This window comes from Embiotoca jacksoni, unplaced genomic scaffold (assembly GCF_022577435.1).
Source record: "Embiotoca jacksoni isolate LCO1_2020_lvr unplaced genomic scaffold, fEmbJac1.0.p SCAF_15, whole genome shotgun sequence".
NCBI classification, from domain to species: Eukaryota; Metazoa; Chordata; class Actinopteri; family Embiotocidae; genus Embiotoca; species Embiotoca jacksoni.
In genome coordinates, this window is record NW_027185285.1 from 7,917,631 (window position 1) to 7,937,786 (window position 20,156).

The following is a 20,156-nucleotide window of genomic DNA, read 5'->3' on the forward strand; positions in this document are numbered from 1 at the left end:
TCTATGTGTGTGGGTGTGTGTGTGTGCGTGTGTGTGTGTGGGTGTGGGTGTGTGTGTGTGTTCAGGTTCATATCAATGTAAAATGTAGAGCTTCGGGGGAAACCTTGGGCAGACGTAATGAGTCACAAGGAGAATAACTTGAATCTAGACATGTAAAATCTGTACTGTAAAATAAATCTTCATCTTCATCAGAGTTCACGTTGAAGCTTTGTGTCAAGAAATATGTGTTTCTGCATCATTCACAATAAAACAAAATGTTTGCCTTTGACAGTTAAAACAAAAGCAACAGGTTCATCTTTGAGGATCTAAAAAAGTTCTGAATATTCTGAACAGCAGCTACAGTGCTTTCTTGTTTTGGTTTATCTATATTCATAACACAGCTGCCAAATGTGAGAAGGGCAGGCCCACAAGTTGTTATCCGGTCCAATTCCTTGAATATAACTATGGCTTGGTATTGTTCAAGTGGTTGATACCAGCTTTGAAAACTTGATTTCGATACCGGTTCCCGAACAATATTTCTTTTGATATCACCTTTGAAGAAAAAGAAAATGACATGATACATTACAGCACAAATCTCGTTCCTGCAGTTTAGACGGGGCGAGTGTAACCAAGGTTTTCTGTTTACCAATGTTCCCTAAAGACTTGAAGTGGAAGCTATCGCCACATGTTACAATTTACCGATATAAACGCCTCACATATTATTAATAGGTGCAAGTTTTCCAAATGCACACACAGCGCACGCAACTTGGACACATACGCGGCCAAATATTTGTTTGAAAAAAGTGAAATAAGGAGACCTAATATAAGAAACCGATTAACTTTATCTATGTGAGTGGGCTGCTTGATCATAGCCCATGTATGGTAAACACTGATGCTTACTGGCGCTAACATTTATTGCTGCATAAACGTAGCAAAAGTTACATGTTTAAAAACAAAATTCTGTCTATGCCATAAAACTATCCAAGTGTGGTACCCTGCCCTGCATACTGTATATATGAGATACATACATATAAAAGACAGTGTCATCCAGGTTCAGTCGAGATACAGCTCTTTAACATCAGTCTTTTATCATGTCTTTGACCTATATTCATTTTAACCCATCCTACGCATACATTACAATAGATATGGTATGCAGTAAAACAAAAAAAAAACAAAAAAGGTCATGCTTCATCGCGGTATCAAGAATCTCAGTGTCACTACGCAGGGAGACGTGCTGTGATTTTTACTGTCATAGTAGATACTGGACTGGGTGTGGAAAATAAGTCTTAGTGCAGTGGATTAGGCTAAAATAAAGTACAGTAGAGAAAATAAAAGAGATTTTCAGTAGGCACTTTCTCTGCGGCAGGGTTAAGAAGGAAAAGCACCAAACTCCTTTAGGAACCTGTCTGGTCGAAAGCCCCGTCTGTACGGAGTGTCTAAAGGGGGGACGACATGTCAAAAAGAAAGAAAGAGGCAGAAGAAGGAGGCTGAGAGAGTAAGACGGTGCCTGTGGGTAACAGACATGGAGCTCATAGCTGAACGTCGGCTGTGATTTGGCCGGGCGAGGCTGGCACTGCCCTCTGCAATTAGCCTAGACGCTAATCTAATGGATGCTGCCAAGAAGAAACCGACGAGCGAGGTGTTCACACAAATGCATAGACAAACAGGCACACAAACACAGATTAGACAAACTCGAAGAGCGTAAGCCGACAGGCTGTAATCTGTGTGGGTGACTCTGCGCCGCACACACACACACACACACACACACACACACACACACACACACACACACACACACACACACACACACACTCACATACACAAACTATGAGCCTCCACTGGGGATAAACTGATTCAGTTCAAATGAAGATGAATGTCCCTCCACCTACCCTGGGAAGTCTGTGGCTCTATCGTTGTTTGTATGCAATTATGCCAGCCACGCTCCCTATCAATCTCCCTCCCTCTCTCAAGCACACACAGTCAGCGCTTTAGAGGACATTGCATTGACTGACATTAGTTTCCCGACGACTCTCCTGAATAACCTCAACTACTACTTGATTAACAATAATCCTTCACCTAACCTCAAACCATGTCTTCACACTAAACTGCAGCAATGATTCATGCTGTCAGGTCTTGCTTATGGTCCCCAAAAAGGGTGGAGTGTCCCCTCAATGTGAGCAATGCAAGTACACGCATACTGTACAGACACGTGCACACACAGATTTGCTTTATCACCCACGTCTGTGCATCTCATTTCACTTGGGTTACAGCAGCTGTTTTAGTAGGTGTGTTCGCTTTTGTTTTGTACACATGCATCCGTCTAACGTGTGTGTGTGTGTGTGTTTCCCGCAGTAACACAATCCGTGATGAACACTTTACAACAACTTGCACAACATCTTGCACAGTATATGACCGTGGATATGTACAATGTGTTCTTGTGGGTAGGTGAATGTTGAAGAGGAACTTTTTAGAAATGGGTGTCTCTCGAAAGCTTGATTTTGAATTTCCAGCTCTTGTTCTTTCATTACTTTCTTTTTGTGTGTCTGGGTGCCAAACTAATTCCCTTTCTACCTAGATATACAGTTTATGCAAGTCATAAGCATCAAAACTACATTTGTACCATCTAATCCCTGGAATCAAGAAAGTCAATATTCTGGTGTTGTGTCGAAGCTTGTTTCCCTACCAGCTGGCAGAGAGACACAAACCTGACAACAGTAAGGTTTTATTTTAGTCCATTATCAAGTTAAGTCATGGAATTATTAGAATGAATTAGTTAGCGACAACCAGTACCCACTGTTTGTCATTTTAACTGGCAACGGGGACAAGCTGCGCCCTCTAAAAGCAGGAAGCTGCCACCTGAATGATTTGTAGACTGATCTTCGCTATTAAAAAGCTGGCGCTCCATCCACTCTTATAATGCTGCATGTATAATGAATCTGTAGCTTTAGTTAAGGCAAGACACTACAGGTGAACACGGTAAAAAAATTTAACTAATAGATATCACCAATCATGTTTTTGTATCACCAGTTTCCTGAAATTTGATGTTTTAGTATGCAAATTAGGCATTATCTAATTAAAAATGCATTAATTTCCCTACAATTATAGAACATCATTCTGGATATTGGATAACCCGTGTTCAAAATTCTTGTTTCATTTTGCTGCCATGCATACAAAGGTTTTCTGTGGATATCTCTTTTAATCACTCTATAAATCAGAAAATAATGTCAGCAGGCACGATAAAAAAAAAAAAAATTACCACATTTTTCAGAAATAAAACGTTAAATAAATCAGGTTATGAATAAGTTAGGATCAAACCCTTCGGTTAAGTCTTTCAGACTATAGAAGTTTGATATGTGTAAGTACAACTGAAGTTGAGATATTTGATTCAGAGTATAAGAAAAACTAATTTTGAGAAATCTTTAATTGTACAATACATATTCAGAGGCCGTTTTCTCAAAATACGTTTTTTTTTTTTACTTACTTTGAAAGAGGAATCTTCACTTCACTTCAGGGGTTTGTTCATATATCATTCATAGCCTGCCTTATATAACATTTTACATATGCTCACTTGTCGTGAACTCAGGTTAAACCCACAGATGGAAGAACACAAAGTAGTCAAATAAACACCTAAATGGAGGAAGATATGTTATGCAAGCAAAAGATACCAAAATCTCAAAAAAAGCTATAGTTTTGCCTGCAGTGTCTCCCTTAACTACGAATATGCTTCACATGATGTTTCTATACTGTTGAATTTTGACTGTTGCTTCAGTCCACAGAGGTTCATTTTTGAAACTTAGCAAAATGCCAAGTTGGCTTGGTAACTGTTAAATGTGCAATATATATATATATATATATATATATATATATATATATAAATAAATATATATGAAAAGAATGAATTTGATGATGATAATGAATTATTTTTTAACATAGTTTTAATTAATTAAAACTGTATGGATGACAATTGATGTCTATAACAATACTTCTTTTTTTTTTTTTTTCCACATCTGCAGTTTGGTTTCCTTAGCTTTATACTTCCAGTCTGTTTCGTGTTCACACTGGCATTTTAAAAACCGACCAGGTGTTGTGCACATGAAGCCACGTTACACATAGGTTACTCATTCATTTGACAGTTTTGGTAACCTGTCATGCTGCGTCATTGGCGCTACACAGACTTGCTAGAAGAAAATGTCAAAATGTCTAGACTGACTGAAAATTCGGCTGCTGCACTTAACAGGATTTGATGTCTCTATTAAACTCTAATTTTAATAAGAAGTTTATAAAGCACATTGACAAATAGTCCCAATTAAACACTAGTAAAGATGAGACTGGAGTGATAGTGACAGATTGCTGTAATCAAAGCTTGTTAGGTTGTTAGCCATTGCTCTCCAGAATGACACATACGTGTTTTCTGATCCGACGCCACAATCGACAGGTCAGCATCATTTTTTGGGAACTTTCTAAAACTGTTAGAAAACCCAATTTCAAAGATGAAAGCATTTTCTGATCTGACAACATGGAGACAGTCCTCACTTCTACAGGAAGCCTTATGTCACTTGTAGCCTACTACAACATGTAGTTTAACTGCATTTGACTAAATGGCTAGTTTTTACTTCGGAGGTATCCATGGATGGCAACATGATGGGGTAAATGGTAAATGTTGTGGTTGGTCATAATCTTTTCATGAATACTCTTTCACCATCCAAAATTAAACACAAAACCTCGCCAGAATTGATCAAATTACACCAAACAGGGCCCTCACTGTAGACACTATATTATAGGGCTCAGATCATAAGTACAAGTGAACCAATTCAGCCATGTACAATAATGAGATGTTGAAATAAATCATACAATAATATGACATAATAGACATAATGACAGGAACCACTGAGGTGTTGAGTTTGTTGACTCACTCTCATGCCTTGATTTTCAATAGCTAGAATTAATGCTGACATTATGAGATAGTTGCTTACCCAGCCATGACGATGAAGAAGTCCAATCTGTTCCATGTGTCTCCCAGGTAACAGCGATGGCCAAAGATCCCCAGAGCCACCATCTTTACCACCATCTCCAATGCAAAGAAGATGTAGATGAATGCATCAAAGGCCTACGAGCAGAGAGGGGGAGATAAAGATGGAGAATAGTGAGCAAAAGAAGGAAAAATATGCTTTAGATATTTTTATGGTTGGAACACATGGACCAGGCATCTGTTTCGTCTGGTGGCGGGTTCATGAAATTACTCGTCTTAAGCCGTTGACAAAGGTCCCTCTTCATTCCACCTCTGTTTTTCAGTGAATAGAAAACACACACTCTCTGGTGCGGACAAATTATTCCAGATTTTGAAGAGTTTCTCCTCGATTGTTTACAGTACAATTTCAGAAATCTTTTTTAAAATGTATCTCGATACGACCGCAAAAAAATTAAAGACTGAGAAATTAAAATGCAAATGGCCTCTGACGCTAACATGCACACTTCTTAAGCTTCAAGCTATTTTTGGGTTCGACCATGCATCTATTCAAACACTTCAAAACACCGTGACCCTCTATTTTCTGCCTTTCAAAAGCCATTTTAAGTGCACCTTAAGTGTGGCAAGTTTACACTCCAGCTGACTCATCCCAAGGCTGATAGGACAAATTAGTTAATTACTTTCCAAACAACTGCCCTTTTAAACACCACAGATTATGATTTAAACTAACTAAATTATGTGTGAGGTTCAAGTCTGATGTGGTGTTGTGTTTTTGTGTGTGCTCTCTGGTAGTGACTATAAAAGCACTGGAAGTGGAAGATCTCTGCTATTGCGGTGATCTGAATAACCCAAAAAAGCAAACTATATGTATGCGTGTGCTCAGAACACAGTCTGCACTAATATAATACCAAACAAACCATATGGTGTTCAATCTGAACCAACCCACGCTGCAATATTTGAATCACAAGAGAAGTAAGAAGTGAACAGGACAAATACAAAAGGGAGATTCAGGTCAAACCTCAAAGAAAACAAAGATGAAAAGAGAAGGAAAAAGCTGGTGAGAGATAAATAGAGAAAGAGAGACAGTTGAGAACGTCTCTGCCATGTCCTGCTTGCATTATTATGTTCAGATCACTTGCTAAACCGCCTAATGTTTTTTTTGGAACAAAACTCTTTCCCAGTGCTTCACCCTAGGCTGTATGACTGTGTTGCTGCCTTGTTGCATATTCCTACACCATATAACTCAAACTGCTGGCTCTTGACACAGACATTTCCAGGGCCTAGAAATTCAAATTAATTCATGGACGTTTGCTAAAAAGTCTTTGGTCATAATCTGGCTTTTTAGTTTGTAATCCATCTCCACCAACAAAACACAGCAAGCTACACTCTTCTATGGGATAATCTGTTTAATCTTGAAATTATGTATAATTTAAAATATGACTTTTTAGTTAGAATCTAAATGTAAAATAAATCAATTATATGAAGTGTTTGAATGCTAAATTTTCACCTGATCTTAACTGCTTCTCAAATATCCAAAGGCAGGATAAAGCAAGACTAAATATAATAATGCTTTAATAAATTTAACAGCAATTGACACAAAAAAGGAAAAGGTCTTAAATTGCTGAAAACATGCAATATGTGTACAGTACAGTATATTCAGTCCAACTGAATGCTGCTCTAAGTCGCTACTGTAATGTACAGAAAGTACACACTGAGAATACAGTTGGTGCACTCTACAAATCAGATGGCACGACCCGATACAAAGACTGCAATGGGAAAACAATTTTCCACAAGCACTTTGAGGTTATTACCTTTTCCAGGCTTCGGGCAGAAGTTAAATGACAAACTAGAGACTTAACAACAAGCCACAGCAGGCTGGAAACCACAGATATGTGGTGTACTGTATTTGGACAGCCAGGAGTAATACGCTTCAAATGGAGGAGAGGTTTTTTTTTTCCCACTCAGCATTGATGAACAATTGCAAGATGGTGTTTGCAGCTATAGGCCACACTGAATGAGATAAATGGAGTGGGAAATTTTGTGAATTTATTCACACTGCAGCACTGGCAGTCGAACAGGATGTTTTTATTGTAAAGACATCGGATACAGAAACTCTCTTGTTCTACAAGTATGGACAGCTGTCTGTACTACTTGTAATTTTTGAAGATCAATATCTCTAAAAACAGAGACAGATCTGATTTGGTGCAAATCTGTGAACCTGTGGTTGCTTGAATGCAAGCATGCATGAGACTGTGAATGTGTAAATCTGTGTTTTCTGGCTCATGTGCAAGCATGTGCCTTGCGTGTAAATATACGGGCATGACTGTGCCTTGTAATGCAACTGAAGCCAACATGTGTGTTCCATCACTGCTCATTCACACACACACGCACACACAGATAACCACGTGCAGCAGCCAGAATTCAATAGGAAAGATGAGAAAATCTGTCTCATATGCTGCCTAAATGATGTTTTGATAAATAATGCAGCCTGCACGCTTCACATGTAATCCGACATTGGCTGCACCAGTCAAATCCCCGTCGTGCTCTGCTCTGAGTCAAAGGGGAATGAATTCATCATAGTTATTTGTCCCTGCCGCCAGCTTCCTCTTCAGTCAGCCTATCAGGTTTCATCATCAACATGATTTGTAAAGAGGCTTGGGCTGTCTCGTGATGGGCCCTTTCATGATTTGAAATAGGACCTGATGTGGAAGCTACTTTATATGCTATCATTGTGCCACTTGTTTGGAAGGAGGAGAGGACGCGGTAAGTAGGTCATTAGGATTGCGATCGTGGACCATTTAAAAATGAAGTTATATTCTGTGTGTCTTACTCTACTTGTGAAATGAGGAACTGACAAAATTCATCAGTGTAGAATACCAAAGGCACCATGAGGACAAATGGTAATTTAATGCTCCAGGACAAATTGGGCAGGAAAAGGAACAACAGACAGTCGTTCTACAAAGTGTCTGTGTGTTTTATGAACATTTGAGCCTCTATTATGGTTAAACAGGTGCTGATTTGACGATTTAATGAATCTAGTCCCATCCCAATATATATTTCAGGAAAATAACTACTTTCCATTTGCGGGAAACAAACAGGAGTTAAATCAGGCCATCCACTTCCTTAGGTACAATTTTCCTCCTCTTCTAGGGGGTTGGGTGTGTGTGTGTGTGTGTGTGTGTGTGTGTGTGTGTGTGTGTGTGTGTGTGTGTGTGTGTGTGTGTGTGTGTGTGTGTGTGTGTGTGTGTGTGTGTTTGGGGGGAGGGAGGGGGGGTAATTTACTGATGCTTAAAAGGAAGTATCTATAAAACAATTGAAAGCATGGTACTGTTTCCTGTCTGTCAAGAGGTCACCTGAACGTCTTATAAGATATATCACTCTGCTGTTTATCCAGCTTTAGTATGGCATCGTCATTGTGGGAAATCGTTTTGTAATAATTAGAGAAATCGTACTATACCCCAGCCCTGTTTTTATGCATTGACCAAGGTCCACACCTCACCAAGGCTTCTAGCTGCTGAGGGCCAGGGCGCTGCCTCGTTACATATCCCAATTTAACCCCTCCAAACTGATATCTGAACTGACCCTGTGGTAATGTATACATTGTTTGTGGCTGTTACTGTGTTTCTTTCTTCCAGGAAGTGAGATGGGTATGCTCTGAGGTCCAGAGAAGCATGTGAGGGCCACTCTTAACTATCTAAACCCTGTCAGCAAAATCCCTCCTGTTACTATTAGCAACCACGAGAACAGGACCCCTCATACTACCTGGGGAGACAATGTGCTTGTTAGAGAGACAAAAGATGGAGGAAAGGGGAGAGAGAGTGTGTAGGATGGAGGAATGGGATCATAGGGACGAGTAAAGTCTGCATTGGAAGGGGTGGGGGATAAGAACAGGTAAAGAGCAAGTGAAGCAGAACGATCTAGTGCAGTTTTAAAACAGCAGTGAATACGTATTCTAAATCTGTGCACAATGAAGAGAAAATCCGATGAGATAAATAAACCTATTACAGCTAGGTCTGGAGGGCTTCATTTGATATTATAATCCAGACTAATGTGCTGTAGGCAAGTGAGATATGGCAGTGCAATCAGTCAACATAACAACAAGCCAAATGAGACAAACCAGCTACAAAAAGCTCATGTGCACGCTACTGTACAAAGGCTTTCAGTGTCAATGGACATTAAAAATCGCCAACCAAAAGCATGCAAGGCAGAATTAGGTCGTGCTTGTCACACCTGAAGTTGAGCCTGCCAAATTTACTTCAGTGAAGCGCAATTACAATCCCAGAGGTACACTCTGGTCCGTGGCCAGCTGGCAAATCACCCAGTAACTAACACATTACCCACAACAGCGCAACATGGCTTACAGAAACAATGGGGGAATATTAGCAATTTGAAGAAATACCAAGTTAGTGCTCGAAAACATTATTGCATACATTATGAAAATCTGACCCGTTAGTAACTTTTTTTTTTTTCAGTGATGGATCAATCAAGTCCAAAAGCAATGATGATGTAATCACAAGAAAGAAAAAAAAAGTACCTAGAGTCATTTTGAAAATGAGGTCCATGGTTCCCATTACATGAATAGCTATAATTTAGAAAATAGCACATTCAAATCATCTGATGTGGTGAGCTGTATATACACTACAGCTGTTAGAGCCCAGGGGACAGCTGCTATAACAACAAAATGATAAACCAATTTGGATTTTTGAAACACTGAATGATAGGACTATGGTTAGTTCGATTTTTACCTTCAGCAAAACATGCCGTACTATTTATATAGATTTGCTTGTATATATGCTCTCGATCAGGGAATATTTTCAAAAGACCCTCTCAGATGCCATTGGACTATTAGTGCTCTAAAACTTGTCAACATAAATACTTCATAGTTGTACATGTTCATAGTTAAAAACAGAAAAATACATTTGAATTTGAATCAATTGAATGTTGAAAACTTGAAAGATTAATAATTGATCTTAAAAGCTTTCAGAAAATGAACTGCTCTAATAAATGTTTTACTAAATATTGTACGGTTAAATCTGAATTTAACAGCTTCAACTTCTGGGAGAAAGCTCTGAACAAATCCTAACATAAGTTATCATAACAGTGTTACAGAATACATAATTAAACCTAATACTTCAGAAAATCTTTATGGAATACTTGCATTAGCTTTCATCCCATGAGTGTCTCTCTTAATTCTTGAAATGAGGTACATGTACCTATGGTGCGTTCATGAACGTTGGAAACATATGCGTGAACGCATCTGGAACTGGGAATATCCCACTAGGAAAGTGGGATGCTTTTAGAAGCTTTTAGAAGTAGGTATGACGTGTTCGAACATAACAGTTTGTGGTAAAAGGAAGAAATGTACTTTCTCCGCTAGCTGTGTTAAATGTTATTCACACGACATTACGTATGAAACAAACATAACAAACACTCTTGCCTTCTCTAAAGGGTCCAGGTTCCCCATCTGTGTTTTCTGGTGGGTGTTTTCCTCGCTCACTCAAGGAAAAAAAATCTGTTTGGCCCTTATATTCTCGGTGCTTTGTAATCAAACGCTTTTTCTTGGATATCGTCTTTATGGCTTCACTCGTAAGCACCGGAAGTCACGTGACATATTTCAAACGTCATATATCAGTGGCTAAACTTTCTTAGTTTAGTTATCTTGAGCTTAATCTGGTAATGTGGATTGACAGAAATATTCCTCCATGATGGAAAGCTAACTGATGTCCAATCGACGTGATCGCCTCAATCATATCGCAGCTTCTATTGGCCCAAAGCTAACTTGGGTGAACCTACTTGTCAAATATTCTTTGACACAGAAGTGTTATAAGATATAGGCTATATTAATCGTGTTTTTATTTTTCCTGAGTGTCCTGTTGGAACCTTTTTTCCAAATCTATGGCTGTCAGTCACCAACATATCTCTAGGAGCACATTCTTCAGAAAGTAACTACATGCATTTAGTGGTTAGGTCGTTGTTTGTTGCCATTTTGTGACTTTTTTCTTCAATGACATTTTATCTTTTATGCTCAGGGTATGACATTATGAGGAGAATAGATGTGGAGTAATGACCGAAAATACAAGAAGTCATTTTACGCATCCAGCAGGTGTGGAACCGCTCCGGTGCACGTCAACCATACTTGCTGTGACGGAAGACTATTGAGTTTTTAATTTCTTTCGTGGATATGCAAAACCCGAAGAGGAGTCGTCACAAACGTAGTGTGGAATAAACACTAAAACTCTTGGTTTACCAAAGAGCCAGCGGGATTTCGGCAATATCTCCACTTAAAGTATAAACATCTATGTACTGTGTTCTGTCAACTTGGTGGACACTTTGTTTGAGCGGGTATTTTGTGTGGTTTGTTGTTTTATGTTTGGCTCTTGTTGGCTCAGAGGCAGTTGGGTTGTTTGACTTTCTCCGTTCTTTTTATCGCATCATAACTCTCAACTCCTAAGTGCAGTAATTGTCCTCAGAGTTGCTAAAAACTACCATTCTTGTGATGTAGTCTGGCAAAAACAAAGATCGACTTGCTCAAAAACACATTAGGAAATAGGTTTTCTTAATAATGCTTTGCTTTGATACTATTTTAATTGTGATATATCTAAATAATTCATTGCAGTTATACGTGTGTGTATAGTTTGCTATTTTATCTCTGATTTGATATATATAATAAATTGCAGTAGAATTAGGCTATTACAGTCTGTAGGTGAAGCCTTGTCACCTGTGGTGTTTGTGGGCATCCACAACCACAACTGCTGCTACTTTTTTTCCACAAGTGTATTCTCCTCATATGTGGCTCGATATTAATTGATTTGCTTAATATAAAACAATAACTAAATCCCAATTCCCTGATCATAGAGCAGGAGAAAATACAAATGTTCCAGGAGGCAAACATTCTTTCTATACTGTATCTTTGCATCGCAGCTTGAGGAATAATGACAAGAAGAGTGGTGATTGGCGCTGAGTTTATTGTGAGTAATTGCTTGTTTTGTTCTGTCCCCTGGGTTATATATGTTGTTAATATGTTGTGCTCACACAGAAACACACAGAAACACAGAGGTCCGCCTTACCTGCAGGATCTGGCAGCGGTCTGAGGTGCAGTCGATGTTCTCGCAGGGCTGGTACATGCCCAGTGTCACACAGTTGAGCAGGATCACCATGATGCTAATCCTCTCGAACCACGTATTAACAGGACTGGGGTTAAGGAGCATTGCAGCTGAGGAGAAATGCACAGTCTGTATACATTTCAAACAGGGCTGCAGTGGTAAAATATAAAGCTGATACACCCTTCCTTATCTTAGCCACTCTATAGGACTGTGGATTGTGATGTGGAGTCAATGTATTCCCAAACTAGTCCTCTTCTAAATTTTAAGATGTATGGCATGTAGGCCATATGCTCCTTCTCTTTATGACAATGAAAGTGAAAAACAGTTTGAGGATCTGCCCTGTGATGCAGATCTGTCCAAAATATACTGGATTGCCCGTCCTTCTACCAAGCTTCATGCAAACCGGGTAATGTTTCCGTAACTCTACTGATCAATAGACAAACAAACAAACCATACTGAATACATAACCTCTTTGGCAGTTGTCAAAGCTGATTCTTTTCAATGGTCATATTTGATTCATCATTACAGGGGCTGTTTATGAAGGGATTTTTTTTTTGGAGAGTAACTCTGATTCATTTTGCTGCATATCGCCACAAATAAAAAAACAAACAAAAAGTTTATGTCATCTATCTGAGACTGTCATCTTGAAAATACAGTGCAATACGGTGCTGCATGGTTGTTAACATGTACCATGAATGTTCGGTTTAGCACCCTTTCCTTTATTAGACAAAACATGCATATGTACAGAAAGTAAGCAAGAAACAGATATTTACTTCACAAATTTCAATATATGTGAAGATGACTCATTCAGAGCAACTGACTCATTCACAGCATACAGTATAATACAGTAAACTGGATGCATCACATCACGAGTGCTAAGAGTTCACGCAGCTGCTTCTCTGCCACTGAGAAATTCATCAATGAAAATGAGGATGAGAAGTATCTTTCCAGCCAACCTATGTTTATGAGGCTATTTGATTGCATGAGTCACATAATCAGACCCATGACAGAGTAAATGTGTATATTACTGCCTGAGTCTGCCAAGGCACAGAGCAGAACACCTTTTTTAAAAAAAAAAATATTTATTAAAAATTATGAATCATACATCAGTATAGACTAAAAAAAAACAACTCCAAAACAGCACCAATGCAATTCAGAATTAAGTTATTGTTTTACAACACAAACAATGTGTTTGATACACAGCCCGGCAGCTCGCTACCTCCCCTCAGTCACCCTCTTTATCTTTTCCTCTTTCTTCTCATCTTACAATGCCACCTCGTCACCCTGCAGGGTGCTCCACCACCCTGGTTCACAACTGCACTATATCTCCGGATGCACAGCAGGCACATGCGGTATAGCACTTCTTTCACAGCTAATACAAGATAATTGTGTCAATTTGATGCAATGCTGACATTAATAAACTGGAAAAAAGCTCCACATGCTTTGCCATATGCATATGGTAGTGGGGGGCGTGTGTGTGTGTGTGTGTGTGTGTGTGTGTGTCATAATCGCAATAATGCAATTTAAAACTCTCATAGCTTTTTGCGTCTTTAATATCTTAAGCCGTCAGCTTATGTTCCTGTAGTTCTATACTCTATCCTCTTAAGTCTTTCGCTTTTGTCTTCCTTTTTGTATTTGTTCTCTTTACAGAATGAGCTTAAAGTCTTCTGTTTTCATGGACTTTGCACTTAAAGAACTTAGGCTCTGTGGTAGTGTGAGCTGCGAATGTGTCCGTGTGTGGCATGCAAGTGAACACATTTGAGTGTGAGCAACACATTTTTAACATGGATAATTGCTACAAATGAATCCAACCCAGTACTCGACCTTAACGGTACCAAAAGTTCATTGCATGAAAAATGTATCAGCCCACGTGATCCCAATAATTAATGCAAATTCAACCTCTGCAACAAAAGCTCTGCATTATTTTGTAGAGGCTTACAATGTTGTTAAATTCCCCCGATTTCTGCATTTAAGCTACTCAGTAAAGCTGTGTTTTAGGCATTTCGACACAAAATAAGCCTTTCCAAACAAACCTGCTTCATCAACAAAAGTAACTCATCGTTTACAGTCAGCAGGGCTCTTCAACCTCTCATCAGCAAAACAAACCGCATAGCGGCTGACTAAAACTGCAGAACATGAGGTGAGGGGGTTTATGGGAATCATGGTCTCATTATGAGAATACCAATCTTCACGTCCCTGTCAGTCTAACAGTAAGTGTTAAATTATGTGAATTTTATACAACCTTACAGTTATAATAGATTATTTTTTTTGTGGATAAATTATGTGTTGCATTATAATTCTTTAAAACGCATTGAAAGCCCCTTTTTGTTTTGTTTTTACAGAAGATGAAGCCCATGTATTTTATCTTGTCGTCACAGATTGTCTGTTTTAAGCTACGTCATTTTACACAGGAATTGTTTTGTAATTTTGAGTCCATGGTTTGTAAAGTTTAGAAATTAAAAAAGAACATGAGAACTAAAATATTGTCAGCTCTTTCTGTGATGTGCAGAAAGAGCTGCACATTGTCATAGCAAATCATGAATGAAAAATTCCTGTAATTTTACATAAAGAAATATTCCCATAAAACTATGTACATGGCATTGCAATATGAAAGAAAAGACACTGCAAATTCAAGTATTGTTTAATTGCAACAATCAGAGAAACCTGCAAAATCCTGCAGTGACTCCAAGTTGCACAGCAAGCATTTCCTTGTTGTGTTTTTGTTTTATGAAATATCAACACAAAAGAGAACATTAACTATGACACGTGTAACATCTTATTTCAGTGGGAAACCTCTCATTGAACCTGCCTCGCACAGAGACGCACCTCATTTCTAATTGAACCGAGTTAAGGACAAAAGATAAGACCTAAAAATATCAAATGACGCAAAAGAAGGGATTTTATGCAGCTTGAGGACATTCAAAATAAATCGAGAGTGCACTTTAAAGAAAGTCTTAACTGCAAACACACTCACTGTATACACCACTTCTTTTTATCAGGGGATTATGTGGCTGAAAACATCTTCGTTATTAATTTTTACAGCATGCCTCTTTCTTCTATACAAAAACGCAGACACACACATACAGTAAATGCCACACTATCCATTAATTTTGATGTCTCTCCATCCTTCTCACTCCTGTCAGCTGTCTCGGCTATCGCACTTCTCTCTGGGGTAACAGTGAAATGGGGAGAAATAATATCTGAACAATGCGTTTAAAGAAATGTTTTTATAAAGTCTGCCTGCCTTCCGAGTTTCCTCATCCAACCACCATTTCCTTCTTTGAAATAAGGGTCTAATCCCCTTTGGGTTAAAATGTGTTTTTTCTTTTTCCTTTCTGTAACTCTCCCAATATCATTTCAATTTCCCCAGCTGTCACATCTCATCTCCCCTTTTCCCATCTTTTTTCTCTCTTTTTTGTTTTGTTTTCATTCCCAACAAATGATGGACATTTTTGACCTCCCAGCAAAAAACAATCACTTTGAGTCACATTATACTTAGACAGGTAATGAAACATCAATCAGGTCTCTGCATGAATAAATGTTTGAATGTGTGCAAGTGCGTGTTTACAAGTGTGTGTGTGTGTGTGTGTGTGTGTGTCTCTGTCTCTGTGTCTCTGTGTGTGTGTGTGTGTCTGTCTGTCTGTGTGTCTCTGTGTCTCTGTGTCTGTGTGTCTGTGTGTGTGTGTGTCTGTGTGTGTGTGTGTGTGTGTGTGTGTGTGTGTGTGTGTGTGTGTGTGTGTGTGTGTGTGTGTGTGTGTGTGTGTGTGGCGGCCCCATAGCGCAACTAGAGATCCTGCCCTGAGGTTCTGTTCTAGCCAAGCGAGAGTCAAGAACGAGAGGCATGAGAAGAAGTGAGTCAGACAGTCTGAGCGAAGGAGGGAAAGAAAAAAGAAGAATGAATGAATATTAAGGGTGTGCCATATGATATAGAGCATGATAAATCTGGTATAATTTTTAATACCATAGAAAAAAATGTATATCATGATAAAAGCAGTTTTGTGACCTGTTGACGTGATGACGTCATACCAATACGCAGCGTAAACGTATGACAGACGTTTGCAGCTTATCCAGCAACCGTCATGACTGAGAGCCACAGTATTCTACAGGTTTTCAGCTCAGTGTGAGTTTAATTAACAGTCACACTCTGTGTGCTTCATGAAGTGCGGCTCGGCCCCTGTAGTTCCACACACAAGGAGCAAAAAAGTGGCTCGTTACGAAATAAAACTGCAACAAAAGCCCCAAATTAGTTTATTAATGGGCCAAGGTTGACCTCAAATTTCATTTAATCAGGCCAAAATGTCATTGAATCTGACAACAATGGTGAAGAAGTAATTACAAGCTCTCCAGGTGATCATGTTAACCATCCTGACCGAGCAGCAGCTCTGGTATGGCTGCATCACTGCACCTCAAACCTTCCCTCAGCGCTGTGTACAGAGTCTGAATCTCACTTTCAGTTACTGTTGTTTACAAACTAAGAACTGAGAGATCATTTTTGTTTCGCTTTTACTAAATATTTGAAGGCATAACATTGCATTTATGCTGACATACAAATTTATCGCAATTATTTTTGGAAATTGTACATTCTCAAAATTGGTAATCAAATATTTTTCAGTATTTTATCATATCGTCAAAAATGTAATTATCGCAAAAATACCCAGATATGTTGTGATATTATTATCCAATTATCCAATTGCTTCAACGCTTTCTGCAGAGCTCCTCGCTGAAACACAACTTCCTCCATTCTCCTTCATTACATACAAAACTCCACCGCTCAAACAGACTCCTCACCTTCAACCCATCAAAGCTAACAGCATCGGATGCGTTTGCGCCGCCGTGTGACGTGACTCAGCGCTGGTTTGAGCTCCGTTTCTTTGTCATACTGACCCTGAACCTTTCCCTCCGCGGGGAGCGAACCAGCAGGCAGCTGACTCACGCCCAGCTGATTCCAGAGCACTAGCTCATGTATGGTCATGTCACTTCTTAATCATGTTGGGCAGGTGCTAAGTGAGTCTGACAACGAGAATGCTTTGAAGAGAAAAGGAAAGGGACGCATGCTGTTATTGAGCCTTAGCTTTTAATTTGGTTGTTCTTTTAAAGCTATGACTTGTGCCATATTAAATCAAAATGTTCTCCACCCAGAGAAAATTCACGTGCGACTGTTCTGTCTCTCTGTTTTTCCCTCTTTAGCATCACATCTTCTTTCCCCCTACCCTGCGCTCTATGTCTAATCTTCTTAGAATGCGGACAGGTCCTCCCCTCTGTCTGTATTCTCTTCTCATCTCGTCCCTCCTCTTCTTCTCCATGTCTCCACCTATTTTTATGCCTGTCCCTCTGCGTCAATACAGATTTCGTCAGACACTTGCCGACCTCTTTCATCCTGGTTTTTTTTTCCTATTTGGGGCTTTCCGACTTCATCAAGCTCAATGTCTCCCTTTTTGACAAAACATTTCAGGATCCTCACTTTGTGTCTGTGATTCTCTTTCTGTCTCTGTCTGCCTTTTTGATGCATTCAAGTAACAAACACGCAGTTTGACCTTATTTTTCACACCTTTAGGAAAACAGATCATTGTGGTCATACAAATTTAAAAAACCTTGCTCAGGTTCAGAAACCAATTTATTACCCGAGTGAATTTCATATTTATTTTGCCCCTATGAAAATTCAGTTTTCCCTGGTGACTGCACAATTTAAAAGCAATTTAAGCAGTCTTAAAGCCGAGATTAATTAAAATATGCAAAATATTTAACCTGTTGAAATGTTATGCTACTTATATTTGAAATTATTCACAGACCCATTCAGTGCACAAACAATTTAATACCTTTTGTCTGTATAAAAAGAGGGTTTTCACCACTGATATTATGATATAAGAGCGTACAGTTTATACATGTGTCAAGGACATGAAATCAAAATGTTATAATCCTTGTACTTTGACAGAAAGCAGGTATCCAAATAGAAAAACATAATGACAGATACCCTCACACATGTACTTGACATGCCAGAATGGCAAGTTAATGCCATTAATAAATTACATTAATAAGAGCTTTTAATAGAAGTGAAAGTGAATAAAATAATGTTGTACACATGAATGGCTTAGACTTTTGTTGTTCTGTCATCTTTTATTCATCTCTTTTTTCTCCCCCATCCAGTGTACTGATGACGGCGCCACTGAGACTGAGCGGGGGAAAAAAAAATCCTCACAAGTTGGCTGCATGATAATAATTTGGCTTCCTACTTGTGTAAATAATTTAGGAAGCAAAATCTATTTCTGTATGATTTTTTTTCTCCTATTAAATAGTAAGAGTAGAAATGGCTCTATTAAATGGATGCACCAGCTGTGTGTTTATGCTTGAAGAGCATGATAACTTATGACTGAATGAGATCTTGAATTTGGGGCTTTTTAACAGAGTTCCCCTCCTTTGTGTCCTCATGTGCGTGCGTGTGTGTGTGTTCCTGTGAACCTCCTACAAAAAAACCCCCAACCCCATAGGTCTTTGGTGCAAGCAGCTTATTACAGCCCTCAGCTATGTTTAAAGTTAAGGGACCTCTTGCTGTCATAAAAATAAGGACAGTCTAGTGTAGCAGAAGAGGGACGCAGTCAGATGCCTTCTGTATAATGTGAGCCTTTGGTGCAGAAGACCAGTATCCGCTTCACGTGTCCAACCATGAGTTGGGAGTGTTTTTTAAAACCGTATTTACTATTGCCATGACGATGGAAGTTGCATAGCACTGGACGGAGGAAAACAGTATTCGTTCACTTGTCAAACCAGGAGTTGGGACAGCTTTTTAAAACCGCATTTTCTATTGCCATGACCACGAAGGTTGCATAACACTGGATGCAGGAGACCGGTATCTGCTTCACGTCTCCAACCATGAGTTGGGACAGTCTTTTAAAACAATATTTACTATTGCCATGATGACAGAGGTTGCATAACACTGGGTGCAGTAAACCAGAATTCGTTCATGAGTTGATCAAGCTACCATTTGAGCACAAACATGATCTTTTTCTAACCCTAATCAAGTGTTTTTTGTGCTTAAACCAAATCAGCACATAGGAAACACTCCCATGGGTCATATTTGAGGGTGGAAGCAATCATTATGGTCGTATGGGTCCGAGACCTTGTTGGAACACCCTCAGGATCAGTCTCATTCAAAGTAAATCAAAATGACATCCTGCTTCTCACTGTGGCACTGAAGCCTGTCCCCTGTCCCTTCTCCCAGTGACAACACAGCATGATAGGTCACATGCTGTTGCACACATACACACACTTTCGTGTACTCCCAGTAAACCGGTACTCCCTTCCTTAACACAACGCATCGGAAAGCAGACGGGCAGTCAGACACACATCCTCATCCACCGAGATTTTTATGACAACCACTGTCCCGTCTAGTTCGGGGCATCTTTAGATTGTTTGTCTTCAAAAAGCCAAAGATGTGACTTGTGTCACAACTGGAGCTGCGGTTTGTGACACAGTGAAGAGGGTCCAAGCTGCTGGAGGATGAATCCGTCAGTACGCTTGAGTGGTGCACAGGTCAACCCGTGTTCAAACCGAGAGTGTGTCTGCCCACCGTCCTTGGCATCAGACAGTCACACTTTTGTTTTGACTCAATAACTGCTGCATTTTGCCGTTGCTTCTCTCCCTGTCATCCCCTCGCTCCGTGTCCCTCTCCATGATTTGTGAGTAAGGCAAACTGCCAGGGAGCTCCCCACCTACCACACTCAGCTCTCATCCCTCTTTTTATCCCACTTAATTTCCTAGTACCTTGAGGGAAAATTGATCAATGAGTCTATCTATGTGCCCGTCTGGGTGGCTCACATGCTAGTTTTCTCTGGCTGCTTGGCCTCATTTCTACTTGCCTGTTGGTCTACAAGGCTACTCTATCCTTCCTGAGTGGCTGCCAACTCTCATTTCTGTGTCTTACATTTCTTGCGGAGACTCTACTGTGCCTGATCTCTGTCATTGTAAACACAGGATTACACCTTTTCATTAAGAATTTGTCATCATTTGCTAAAACCAAAAAACAAGGAACTCCAATAACAATTTTCATACATTCCATTATTTATGCAAAACAGCTGTGCAGATACTTACAGCTAACCTTTAATAAACTGACA

The 20,156-nt window shown here is 39.4% G+C and overlaps 1 protein-coding gene across 3 annotated transcripts in view; it reads right to left on the reverse strand.

The window, feature by feature from the left end:
• Window positions 1-20,156, reverse strand: part of LOC138198101 (voltage-dependent T-type calcium channel subunit alpha-1I-like) — a 172,172-nt gene that overhangs the window by 73,442 nt on the left and 78,574 nt on the right. For all 3 annotated transcript variants that reach the window (XM_069149294.1, XM_069149295.1, XM_069149293.1), the window contains exons 3-4: window positions 12,013-12,124; window positions 4,953-5,086 (exon numbers count right to left, since the gene is read on the reverse strand). In XM_069149294.1, the coding sequence (XP_069005395.1) occupies window positions 4,953-5,086; window positions 12,013-12,124 (246 nt within the window). The remainder of the gene's footprint in view (window positions 1-4,952; window positions 5,087-12,012; window positions 12,125-20,156) is intronic.